Source organism: Mizuhopecten yessoensis, unplaced genomic scaffold, assembly GCF_002113885.1.
Source record: "Mizuhopecten yessoensis strain PY_sf001 unplaced genomic scaffold, ASM211388v2 scaffold11183, whole genome shotgun sequence".
NCBI classification, from domain to species: Eukaryota; Metazoa; Mollusca; class Bivalvia; order Pectinida; family Pectinidae; genus Mizuhopecten; species Mizuhopecten yessoensis.
Genome location: NW_018408921.1, coordinates 2,192,445 through 2,206,579, shown reverse-complemented (window position 1 = coordinate 2,206,579; position 14,135 = coordinate 2,192,445). Strand labels below are relative to the sequence as shown.

Sequence of the window (14,135 nt, the reverse complement as noted above, 5' to 3'; positions counted from 1 at the left end):
GCTGCACGCCCTATCTACTCATTTATCCACTTATCACACTCGGCTTTGTTGAACTAGTGAGCGCCTCCCTGGAAAAGCTTATAATACAGGTTTTAGACATAAAAGTCCATGCTGCACCCAAAGGTGGTGGGCACGTCTATCAATATATTTTTTTAATAAATAAAACTAGACTAATATATTAAAAAAATGATAGACGTGCCCTCTACCTATGCTGCACCTGACCTACCTGGTTCTCAGTATTGAAATCTTCTGAGGTTAAAAAACACCCCTAGCTGTAATTAATCTAATCGCTTTAATACCAACCCCATGATAGGAAACCTAACTCATATTTTCAATATATATGAAATGTATATATATTTAAGAATAAAGTATAAACTTAACATGTTACTTGGAAGTATTTTTTGCTGCAAGATCTTGCGGTTTATACCAACCCCATGATAGGAACCCTAATTCATATTTACAGCCCCTGACTGTACGTCGGATTTCAGGTAATGCAATTTGGATTGATATTGAACTAGAAATTCGTTTATTAAATAAGATTGTGAATATAGCTTCAATATAATGCAGGCGTGCCGTCAATAGGTCAGATAAAGGTCGTTTAAATACCTGGGTTATAATACAATGATTAAAGAAGCTTAATTTCTTTTGTACTAACTGTGGAGATGCATATCGGCCTAAATCAGCAAAGCTCTGTACATGCGGAACAACAAATATAAAGCACACACACACATCATCAATTCATCCCGTTGCCGTCTATACTACTTTCGTTTTATACTTTACCGCCAACCTATTCGGAATATTTTAGTTTTAGTATAGAGAAAAGGAAACATCCGAGAGACTCCGAATGAATAGCAACGTTGTAGCAACGATACCTCGTTAGTATAGCTCCGCACAAGAATATAGTTCACATTCTTCTTATTGTGGAATTTAAACGAATAAGTATAAGATGAAATATAAATAAATTTAAGAATAAACTATAAACTTAACCTGTTACTTGAAGTATTTTTTTCTGCAAGATCTTGTTTATTTCTTGAAAAAAATACTCCCATGCGTAAGAATATCTGTGTTGTGTCTCCTCACATATAGTTGTTCACGAAGATCGTCCTGTTCCTGTGAGAAAATTATAGGCAGTGTGAACTGATAGGGAAAGAATATGGCTCAAGGCGATCCAATGAAATGGCACTTGCCAGGATGGAGGATAGAACAAAGGTTTGCGCCTGGTGTCCTGATCGGAAACTGGTCAGAGGAGAGATATACGGTAAGTTTACACTTGGTCATCAACCTAAGTCTTAGGCTAAGATCAGAGAGAGAAATACAACTGCTGTTTACTTTCCAGTCTAAGAGGTCTGGTAATATCAAGTTAGCTAATTTCAATCAATAAGACCCAAAAACTAATAACGAAATGAATTAGACGAAATATAAATGCTGTATAATGGCTAGATGTATTCCATCTCCGGGCGTGTAAGAGGGTATCATTTGGATAATGAGCCCCCCCCCCCCCAACTTCAAGCAGAAAGGAGGGGCTATCGCAATTTCTTACCCTCGGAGAGTCCGAGAATAGCCAAGAATAGCTGTCAACTATACTTTTTTTTATGTACTGCATGTGAAGTTACTTTCAATGCAAATTGCAGTCATTCCGGATTGGTATATCATATCCAAACCAAACTCCGAACGGTAAATCTTTGCAACATTTCTTTGAATTTTGGGATGCTGCCGTGTTTGTGTACGTGACAAAAGCCGTTTCCCCACAGGTACAGCAGTTGGCCTGACCCAATGTGTATACTGACTGTGTCAATGATCATAGAAAATAGGCCTCAACCCTAAAAGACATAGTGCATTTTGTCCAAACTACACAATGTATACACATTGGGTCAGGTCAACTGCTGTACCTGTTGGAGCTAATTAATTTTACTATTTTCTTTGCTCATTGACACAGTCAGTCATGCTAAATAATGAGTTTGTCATGACAGAGAGATAGATTGTTGGTGAATTGACAAAATGTTATATATATAGTGCTTTTTACTATTGGAGGTCATCTGTACACCGTAATTACTAAGGACATCGCCCTGATGTGTTGGTAAGGAGGAAAGCCCAGCTGAAAAACAACGGCCAACTGCTGTACCTGATTAGAAACGACTTCTGTCACGTACACAAAGACGGTAGCATCCCGAATTTCAAAGAAATGTTGCAAAGATTTACCTTTTGGAGTTTGGATACGATCAATCCGGAATGGCTGTAAATACTGTCCGTTTGGCATAGTTCCTTTCCTTATAGATGTTGGAATGAGTTTCGTTCACAGTTCAACAGAATCTTTTGATTGTTATTTGAATACACGTATAGCTTATAATCCGAATCAGTTTGTTTGTATAATTGGTATACTTTACTTTGTAATCTCTTTTTCAGTTCAATAAGGGAGATCAGAAACATAACAGTACACATAGAACAGATTTCCGTAATTTCAAAGGACACCGTCCTGATGTGATGGTAAGGAGGAAAGCCCTGCTGAAAAACAATGGCCTCGGACCAGAGCATATATTCCATCACCATGGTAAACGATATTCCAACAACGCTGTGTCTTGGTATGATGAGCATTACAATGGCCGTTGGACAGAAAACAACGATCTTCCGGGATTACGAGACTGGAATGGTCACAAACTGTCATGGGCACCAGAGAAATCGGACTATCCCCTCCAAGGTAAATAAATTGAATATCAGAGAAATTAATGTTGTGAGCTCCCCTGAAACTTAGGGGAAATGATAGACCTGCTGTATCAGACAGCATGTTATCGTAAAAGGTTACTAATATGAACCCTCCTGCCCCCCACAATTCCACCCTGCCAAGGAGACATCCAAGATAAAACTAAAATTTGCAACACTTGCAAATGGGGTCCCTATCTTTTCTTCTCTCGATCTCTTTTCTACTCTTTATTTATGGCGATATCGCACTGTCTTCCTAGGCACTAGAAATTTGCCTCAATTTACACATTATAAGGATATTTGTCTGAAATAAAAGACTCCTCTTTAAAAAAGATGTGTTGGGTGTAATCTCTGCCCACTTATTTTTTTTTAAAGTGGAAATGTATTCAGTTATTTTGAACTATAAGCATATATATATATAATTGCATGAGAGTTTTCTGTCAATGTAGAGTGTAGTGGATGGTAATGACTTACGGACATATTTATTCTGTGAAAGTGCAGCCCCGACAAGTTAGATTGCAAATCAAAATTAAGCAGGGCCTGGTGATCTTATGACCACTCTCAACGTTGCTGAACTAGTGAGCGGGTCCCCGGGTTATACCAACATCACTGGAAAAGCTAGCTTGCCAGTAAGGCAGTATTTTCCCTTCTGATTCCTTAGCTGTTACAACTATTTGACTTAATTATTTATTCTTTGTTTACTTTAATGTTTTTTAGGAAAACCAACAAATTTTGGATTGCTACAAAAGCTTGAAAACAAGTGGTCAAACGAAATTGCTGATGAAACAAGGGGAGACTACTTATCCACCTACCAGAACACCTTCCATCAACACCCGACAGACACTATGGTGAAGGCAAGATTTGCAATTCCTAAAAATATGTCTACGAGTCTTCACCCCGTCAATAAAATAAACAAAGATTTACACCTCAGGAACACATCGGTATACAAATCTCCGGAAAAGCTGCCAGCTCTGGCGAATGTGTAATTATTGGAGCTGGGTATATCTGCTTTTTCATCGTGTTCAATCTGGACATCAATATTTAGTACTGGTATATAATACTAAGAATCGATTTGCAACAGTTTCATTTAGAAATGAATTCTTTTACCAGACAGTAAGAGTAAGATTGTGCTGTTGGAATTGAAAGGTGATTTACTATGATTTAAAACTACAATTTTGATTACATGTTCAATTATGAATTTCAGACGATTTAATTCGAAATGTAGATTCATCTGATTTCTTTTACATAAATATTGTTTTTTGATATTTATTTTACTGTTATGTAACCATTACAAGGGTAATGTTGGTAAAGAAAAAAATATAATGTTTATTAACTGATCAAATTTTTATCACTGATACAAAAAAATCTTTCCATTGTTAAAATCTGATCCTTATAAAACTTTCATTTTCTGAAACAAATAATGTTTTTGAGATTTTGAATGTCACAAACTTGAAAGAGAAACCTTAGCTATTCCTTCTGTACATTTCATACAGGTATTCTCTCTTACCAAAACATATCTGGAATATTTCAGGAATCAGATATTATCATAGTGCCTCTGTGAACAGCATTAATGTTTTTTTTCTAGATTTTTTTTTGACCATTTCAATTTTTTCTGAATAAATCCTAGTACCTAGATGTGTAGTAATTTCTTTTAAATTTTCCAAAAAAAATCTTTTTTTCCCTTGTGAAGATTGTAAAACATACTTTAACTTTTAAAATTAGGTCTTCCTTCTAACTTTGTGTTTTATACTGGGAGAACTATAGCATTGTGGAGCCCTCTGATCACCAAAAGTTGTTTGATGAAAAAGAAATAAAGTGAATTTGTCAGTATTGATTACTACATCAAAACTTATTTATTGCTTATTATAATTATGTATATATATATATTTCTTTCATTAGCTGTAAATAATATATGCAAGTGTTTCTGCACCCTTTTCTAGTCTTTGTATCAAAATTAAATTGGTCCTTGAAACACTGAACTGCAAAAACATCATTATCTACATGTATTTATATATATATATATAAACTCCACAATTTTTCAGTATTTAATTATATATATATATATATACCTTTGTGACTTTTATTGTTTACATGCTGTGATATCTTTGAAATCATGTGATATTTTTAAACATATTTAAAATTGATTTTTATACTTTTAAAAACACAATTTATAATTGATTGAATTTGATATACTCAATTTTTTTTAGTGTACCTTTAACATATTAATTAAAAGTCTTAACAAGATCTTGCATTAAATGCAAATAGCATAAAAAAGGAACACTTCAGATCTATGTACTTGGTGAAAATGTGAAACTTTACCGTAAAGGATAAAGTGAAAATTTTGCTGATATGTAACATCAAAAATGTGAAGGACAGAAATAGGTGAGGATCAGAAAAGTGAAGATTCGGCAATGCATGTTACAAATTTAAAAGTGCTGAAAAATATTTTATCATTGAAGGATCTGTCACTGATAAAGTTCTGATTCATCATCTAGATTAAATTGGGGACATGTTTATTTATTAAATATGAAATATTATTTAAACCATTCAACAATTATTTGGTGATTTGCAGCATATTTTCTTCTCATCTGAAATTTTCAAATTTCCTCTGAATATTTGTTATTTTTTATTTTTTCTCTCTCTATTATGCTCATAAAGTATTTGCATCTGAGATCTCAATGAACACTCGTTATGAACTTGTATTATTACAAGTGTATTACTCAAGCAGAGATTTAGATAATCCATTTTGAGGCCTGATGTTATAGCTATACTCAGTAGAACTTGACTAGTTAATTTCACTTCAGTATTAACTCACAGTTTAAAATACAGTTTCAGTATTTGTTACGTAATTTTTGCCAATTCTTGAATCTCTGTGATATATTCTAATAATCTCATATTATATATATATGCTCAATATTAGTCCAATGAAATTGGCATAAAATGAATTTAATTATAGTTTGTATGGCCAGATTCTCAATTGAAGTCAGCCCCAAAAAATAAGTATTACTCTAATATCAAACTCTGAGAAATTGCATTCATTTAATTGTTAATATTACTGTCTGATAATTTAAAGTTGCAGTAGTTTTGCTGTTTGATAATAATTCAGTATTTTAATTCATGCAAAATTTTATAAACCTTGTGATATGTAATTAAACTTCATGCTTCAGCTATAATAGAAAGGTACCTTTTTATAATTATTTTGTACTTTGTAGCACTTTTTTAAAAATAAAAATGGCTAATACATGTTATAGGCTTAAAACAAACAAGATCATCTTGATAATTTATCGCAAAAGAAGAATGTTACTATTATTTATTTTCTTGTACAAAGTATATTGTCGGTGTGTTAAAACTTTGGAACCTTGTTAGTTAGAGATATTAAGATTCTCACTAAAAAAAATACCTGGAATACACATTTTCCAGGTAATTCTGAATAACGTGTATTACCGAAACCTTCGTAAATCTTAAAATGAGCGGTTTGATTTATCGGTGATTAGAACAGCTGATTGACAAGATTCCATAATTAACAGAAAACAATAATCTCGCATATTTAATCATTTAATGCATATCAAACCACTTTGCTCAAGCCTCTTCGCTATAATATCAATAGGTGAAAGTTATGTATTTTAGAAGTTTTTATTTTAAAGATTATATGTATATATATATTTATTCAGCTGTAGATATTGTTAGCTTTTTTGGTTTTTGTTGGTTTTTCTTGTTACCATTTTCTACCCTATTCTTTATCATCATCAGTATTATTGGTTTCACAGTATTGTTGATAACATAATTTGTGGTGCACACTTTTGTATGTATATACTCTCGATGGTTCGTCTAAGGTTGTGTGTCACAATGACACAGTATTATCATATTAAAATATTATCATGTTAAAGTATATATTTCTATTTTGTACAAAAATTGAAATTAATATTTCCGTCACAGTATTTACTGCATTTTTGTTAAAAATCAGCTTTGTTATATCAAAGAAGCACTTAATTTTTTAAAAAGAAGAATCGATCATGTAGTCTTGATAACTTCATATCTGTGTATTTTAACACAAAACTATTTTCTCTGAAATAATAACAGATGTTATCAAGATGACTTAAAATATTTCAAATAATATGAATTTCATATAGTTTCATTTTTAAAGAAAAAATCAGCACTGATGCTTCACTATCAGAAATAAAAATTCTCTTTCAAATTCCCTCACTTTCAAATTATTTAACACTTTCATTTCACTTGAAGTTATTTGACTGTATTTGATTTATTTCAGTATTTCATGATCTACAAATTGTTCCTTAAAATTGTACAAGCAAGGAGCGAAAAGGAGTGTTGTTTGCTAGCTTGACTTGTACACAATTTCCTATTAGAAATTGTTTTTCTACCAGACCTGAATACAATCAGTTGAATTACATAAATGTGAATTTCCATAACTGTGATACCTATGAGTTGTTTTTATGTGTTTTAAGGCAACAAATAGATTGTTAAAATTGATTCAACTTGTTTGTTCTAATTTATTTTATCAAAAAATTATAATGAACCCAATGACCTCATTTGAAACCCGACTGGTGTTTTATTTATAATTAATTTCATAAAATAAAAAAATGTGAGACACTATATATATATACAATTTACACTAGAAATGTTTTTAAGACATGAATGCCCTCGCTGCAATGTAAAAATAATTTTGATGTTTGATAATTTTCTATAAATAGTTATGACTTTGATCTTGACACCCTGAAATATGTACGCATTCAAGGTATTATCATACTTCAAAGTTGATTAATGAAGAAATATAGAGAAAACCTTCTGTGAATAGCAACATGCAGTGACCTTTGAAACATGAACTCGTTTCAGGTATAATCATACCTGGAATCTGTATAAACTTTGATGGAAATCTGTTTGGAAATGAAGTAGCTAGAGTGAGGACAATGGACCAGTGGATGATCTTTCTATACACAGCAACTGTGACCTTGGCCTTGACCTTGGAAGCCTAAAACACAATGATGTCAAGAGTTCTCATACTTGACCTAATTGTATAAAGTTTGATCAAATCCATCAAAGAATGAAGTTGCTACAGTGTTTACATTGAATCGTGACAGGGTGGGACAGACATGGGCACCACTATCTCCCAGCTCATTTAATGGTGGGGCATAAAAATCATATACGTATTTGACTCGTGATTTGCAGATAAGTAAAACACTGTGACAGACTGTTTATTAAAATTCTGACTTGGCTTTTGACTGGCTCAGAGACATTTTGGCTGTACAGAACAGCCAATAACAACAAATCAATTTTCTAACTGTCACGCACAACTTTTGTTTTTTCATGAAGATGGAGAGTTCCACCATTTTTCTGCAGTAACTCGTACAGCAATGAATTTTTTTTTCAATATTTATAAAAAAAAACCAACAACAACATCAAGTTGAGGGTCTTTTTAAGGACTGAAAACATTTACTGGTAATTCTAACTAATGCTGCCTAAGAGGTCTCGGGATCAACCACTTGTGTGTGGTATTTTTGTGAAAAGGAAATAAATATATTTTTTACTTTAAATATATCTCTATGCTATAGTATATGGGCAAGCAATTCTAGGTCAGAAAAAGCGGGATACATTGGAAATCTTTTTCACTGGAGATACAAAACAACACTGGGACTATTCCAAAATTTGATTTTATCATTCTAAATTTTCAACTGTTGAAAAGGTTAAAGATGCAGCTATGTTGACTACTTAAAGCCCATTTTGCCTTTTGTTTATTTGGTCTTGTTATTCAGGATTTCCCTCAGAATGAATTAGGAATGAAAGACATATGTGTCAATTTCATATCTAATTTCGATTCTCGAAAAAATGACACACAAAAGTCAACTTTGTTTTACCCTGTAGGGTTTAATTTCTTGAAACAAAGACACAATAAATAAACTAAAAAGATCATTCATGCTATGGAATGATAAAATAATCCGATGATGGATGGAAAATGAAAAAATCCTCAAACAATTATGTGATGGACATGTCATGTACAAGGAGAACATTTTTTGGCTGCAAGAAAAGGAATATCAGAAATCGTGATTTTGTCTTAGAATACGTAATGAAAATGGTCTAATCGTTTATCAAAGTCATATCATTGGCCCACCCCCCTTACTAACCTTAGTTTTCAGACATATTGATTATACCAATGCACACTCATGCTATAAGATATTAACCTAAATGTGTAAGTGGATTGGATTTCTTTTTATTAATGTCCAGACATGTTTCCTTTCTAAACTCTACTTAATGATAAAGGAAATTGAATAAACCGAAAAATACAATCTTCCATGATACTTGCAGAACTTTCATAAAAACTGTCAACTTCCAAGCTAGCATTCAACAGTCAAATACATTTTTTTATCAATTTGAAAATTTTGACATGAATGAATTTATAATGTATTTTATGAACTATTTGATATTTTCTCTATTGGCCGATCACTTTAAGTAAAATGTGATAAAAACTATTACAGTGTACATATGTAAAAGGTGTTCCAATCAACGATGTAAAAGTATGACTTGTTCTGAACCTACAATGTTCATTACCCTAAAATCTTGAAAATAAGCTGTGGATCATTTTCATTCCTATAAAGGAATGCCAGGTGTATTTTTCAACATTGACCTATTTTCAAGTCCACCTATTTTTGAAGCCATTTAGACTGTAAGTTCAAGGCCTTTTAAATGATCCAGGCCATAGTTGCATATTGCTAAACAATGTTCAAAATTATCAACTATAAAAAGCCAGCTTACTTGAGAGATTTTAGGGTATTTCAATATTATTGTAATTAAATAAGTATATAACAAATACACAGATCACCAATTTAAATATCAAGAATTACAGCACATATTTATGATTATAAATGTTTGTAAGATTCATGCATTAGCCAATGACCAGTTCAAAACTAGTACTATACAGATAAATAAATGCAAGTCACAGCAACCGATGGATACGGCAAAAACTGTTTGTTTCTTAACTTACAGTACACATATTTATAAGTTTATACTGTAAATTATTTCTTTTTTACGGGTTCTAAATTTCGTAATTTTCAAGGTTACAATTTTTGCCACTATAATTACATCCCATAATAACCTGCAAAATTGACCATGTTTTTAGCATATCCACAGAAAGAAAACATTATACACTATGCCCATTCTTAAATCTGGCACTCATGTACAAAATGTTACAAAAACACAATATCCAGTTACATAGGGTAATATATAGGAATATTTTCTTTAAAAAACGTGAAAAATGACCTTTTTTATCACAACAACATGCTCAATTGGATTTTCAATTAGACACAGTCTCCTTGTGTAACCATACCTTCGTAAATAGGGGTGGGGTGGTGCAGTGGATAACACACTCGCTTTCACTAAGACGGCCGGGGTTTGTTTCCCCGATCGGACCTGAGAAGGTATTGGGTCTCCTGCCCAACTATGAGGGTTTTCTCTGGGTACTCCGATTTTCTCTCACATTGAACCTCCTGCTCTATTTGATTCGATCAGGGCCAACAAGAGTGATTTATATAGTGATTAATATATTTCACAATTGTTGTAAAATAAATAAAATTCATATAAGGGATTTATTTTACAGCACATGCTTGATAATACTTCAAACAATACTTAACAAAAGTGACATGCATGCTTTCTCAAACTCTACATAATGGACCCTCGTCAATCTGGACTCTTACAGATATTGACCTTCTGTCAAAATTTCATAGATATACTTACCAAGCTTTTAACCTTTATATGGGGAGAACCCACACAGCAAAATCTAGAAACTCATTTCTAACACAACCATTTTTAGAAGCTAAATTTTAAATAAGAGCATACAATGTTAAACTGTTATTTGCATTAAATTGTATGTATTTAAGTTGGAACAAAAAAAAAATTAGGGGAAATCTGCTGAGTTCAAAAGTGAAAAGAAAGGGTGAAAAATCGAGATTCTTTCTCCAATATATAGAGACTTGGCTTGTATGATCCCAACCCCTGTCAATTCATCCTCTCGTTCCCTACAATCTTCCTTTCCCTGACACCAACAGAAATACTCTAATTCTATTTGTAAAGAATTGTCTTCAATAAGTATGTAAATGTTGTTCAGATTTTGTCCAAAGATGATTTTATTGCTCAATTACATTAATGTGTTATGCAGGGACTGAGAGCAACATAGATTACTTGAAATAATAAGTTATAGAAGAGAGGATGTGTCATTTATGTGTTGAATAAAATAAGCATTTGTTAAAACACTCACAGACAGGGGGTCAAAACAACCCATCCAATTCAATTACAACATGGTTAAGGAGTTTAAACTAACGATATTTCCTCCAAATTATCTTAACACTCTTCCGAATCAAACAACATCAAACTGTGACCAAAATCACCATCATATCAAATTGATTTAAAATCATTTCTTCCCGAACTTTGACCTTAAACTACAAACACTTTGAGAACATACTGTAAGAAAAACTTTTGAGTTATTTTGTAAATTATATATGGGGTGCAATTTAAATATGATGCATTTTACATGATATTTATTTTGTGCAACATGTCCAGTTATTCAGAACACTTCACACCAAGGAGAAAATCGTCTATACTATGTAATTAACAACAAAAAACTGTCTACTAGTTCTTCCATGAAATACAGGGTTATTGTTAATTATAAATACAGATAAAACAATTTTTAGATAGCCCTGAGGAAGGTACTCTGCCCATAAAACAAACAATATGTAATTGTGTACAGTCTAAGGGAGATAATTTGCAAAAAAGAAATTTGGGTTGGCTATTGGGTTTTAGTGATTGGACTTGTAAGTATAAGATTTTATATGTTACTATGTAGTAATTGTTATACCTCTTCCTTATATATCAACGTTCTTTCAATCCATTAACAGTTGTACCAACTGAAATAGATTTAACATTTTCAATTTACGTATTCTCAAAATTACAGGTAATCTTACTCTTTTGTAATTGTCACCCTGGTAAAATACTAGCCGCTTCCAACTGACTCGGTTAGGGAAAATTTCTCTTTAGCTTATTTGGTAGAGCGTTAGACTAGTAAGCCAGAGGTCCCGGGTTCGACTCCTAACAGAAGCATTAACAAAATAATGACCTCTGTTACATAATAATCAAAACTGTCTATCTAAATAACAGTATCTATAAACTACCTATATGTATTTCAAAGCTGTAACCAAATGGGAGATGACTTATACGGGCTATACCTGTTTTCAGAGCCTCTAGAACAATAACTATTATTCTATAAGACATTGTAAAAAAATCTTCCAAATCATCTTGGGCATTATATACATTTTCCCTGTATTTAATACATCAAACTCAATAACTTAATATATTATACTCAAAACAATGTCAATAATTTTGTAGTGCAGTTCATACATAGCATAGGGGGCTATGACAGAATTTTACAGAATTAGTGTTTCTGGAATTATTGATTTTTTTCTTTTTATATTATATACATGTATTAATGAATTTCCAAAACTGATTCGTAAGTTTAGTGCAAACGGGGCTATGTCACAATTTGACAGAATCGATGTGTCTCGTCCGTCTACAAACACAGATCCAACCTGCCAATATCAACATCACAAGAATGCAAGTCTAAGATCCCATCATGTAATATTTCTATCAAATCAACAGAAAACATGACAAAAATACCAGTACATGCTTTACATGTTTATGTAATATTTTGTGAATTCTATGTCTTGAATAAACAATGTTACAATACTTATTAACAATAGCAATAAAAAAACACCTGGAAATACATTAGTAATAAATATTTGATTTAAGAATTAAAAACAGACAAAAACATCTCCACTATTAATTGTGCAGTTAATTATACCTCAATTTTTATTTTTTTCTAGGACACTGATGGAACAAATTCAACAATTTTCATCTGCTGTCACCTTTACAAATATCAACAGATTGAGTTCTGTTTTAGTGAACAAAATATTCACACAAATATCTCATTGATGTGGTAAATTCTGTCCCAGTTTAAGGTACTTTGGAATCATGGAAAGGTTTCTTTGGAATCATTGAAACACTATTTCAATTAACCTATACATGTACATATTTGATAGCTATGATTTGACTGACTCCACCAATACAACTTAGTGAAGTATAGTTTTTCTTTAAAATTAATTAATTTGTACAATTTGCAATTGTATGCTGTGGCTTTTCTATTTTTATCACATAATGTACCGTGTTATCCAGTGAATATACCCATGTCATATATTTTTTTGGCATAATTACCCATGTAATATGACCTATCAGTCCTGTGATTGGTTGTAAAAATGGCGGCTTTTTACATTTCAAGGCTGCATGAAAATTGTTCTTTTACTCGAACAAATGGCACAAATCTCGCTAGAGGCTCGCTAAATTGAAAAATTCTTAAACTCGTTTCCTAAATCTCATATGAAATGTAAATCATGTAAGATCCTATATATATATTGTTCTATCAAATAGTTAAACCAATACTGTGAGATGTTAAACAAAATTATTTCACAACAGTTTATACTGGTAAAGAAAAACGGCCTGGATTGGACAGTCTCACAGAGTTCAACTCAAGTTTTATCGTATCTTTGATGTCCGAAGAACAAGTGTTCTTCTAAAATATCTTGATACACATTTGTTTCACAGAGAACAATGAAATCATATCTCTTCAGTTCAAATGTCTCTAGGCAAATAGGTATTCTTTTCATAACAATATGAAAAAATATTTCATAAAATATAAAAAAGCTGTGACTAGAATATTTTCATCCACAATTTGGGTGACATTCAAAGACAAACCAAGGCTTTGCTGCATAAAAATTGCTGGGACAATGACAAATCAATGATATTTGAGATCATCGATTATCAATATAAACTTTGATAGGAGGAAATACTTGATTTGAGTCCAAATCAACCATGTGTTTAAATGCCAAATTTGTACTCGTATCAATATACGTCGCTAATTCGCAAACAAACAAAATAACTCAAATTTCACAACTCAATATTTTCATCAATACATTTAACACTTTCAGAGACAATTTAAAAAAAAAATCAATATTGTTAAAAACAGTGTTCAAGAACTGTTTATAGGAATGGGTCACCAATTCCCCTAACATCTTGGGTATTAAGGAATTTATCTTCATTTAGATGATATAAACCCTGGATTTCAAATTTCCCTTGTTAATGGGAATTTTTATTATGTCTTTTTCTGCATTGGTACGGGTATATATTCTATTAATGACTTATAATCCATGTGAAATGAATCTAAACAAGGTGTCTGGTAGTTACTGTGACATCTCACATATTTTGAGATGATTCTACAGCAAGGTTCTGTTCTTGAACCAACTGTTTCAGAAATTGACCCACTGGCATTTAAAAAGTCGCTAAATTAAATCATTCATTTAATCAAGAGAAATATTTAACCTTATACA

The 14,135-nt window shown here is 32.0% G+C and overlaps 1 protein-coding gene across 1 annotated transcript; it reads left to right on the top strand.

Moving 5' to 3' along the window:
* The first annotated feature begins 1,050 nt into the window (after nucleotides 1-1,050).
* Nucleotides 1,051-7,186, top strand: LOC110440484 (uncharacterized protein C1orf158 homolog). Its single transcript, XM_021483593.1, has 3 exons — nucleotides 1,051-1,258; nucleotides 2,404-2,695; nucleotides 3,415-7,186. Exons 1-3 carry the CDS (start codon nucleotides 1,154-1,156, stop codon nucleotides 3,681-3,683), a joined length of 666 nt encoding a protein of 221 aa, XP_021339268.1. The 5' UTR covers nucleotides 1,051-1,153; the 3' UTR covers nucleotides 3,684-7,186.
* The last annotated feature ends 6,949 nt before the right edge of the window (nucleotides 7,187-14,135 follow it).

What these genes read in the sequence shown, in the direction of transcription:
- LOC110440484 (XM_021483593.1), top strand. Translation starts at nt 1,154, where the DNA reads ATGGCTCAAGGCGATCCAATGAAATGGCACTTGCCAGGATGGAGGATA. An exon ending in GGTCAGAGGAGAGATATACG is followed by an intron (nt 1,259 to 2,403) that starts GTAAGTTTACAC and finishes TCTCTTTTTCAG; the next exon opens with TTCAATAAGGGAGATCAGAA. An exon ending in ATCGGACTATCCCCTCCAAG is followed by an intron (nt 2,696 to 3,414) that starts GTAAATAAATTG and finishes AATGTTTTTTAG; the next exon opens with GAAAACCAACAAATTTTGGA.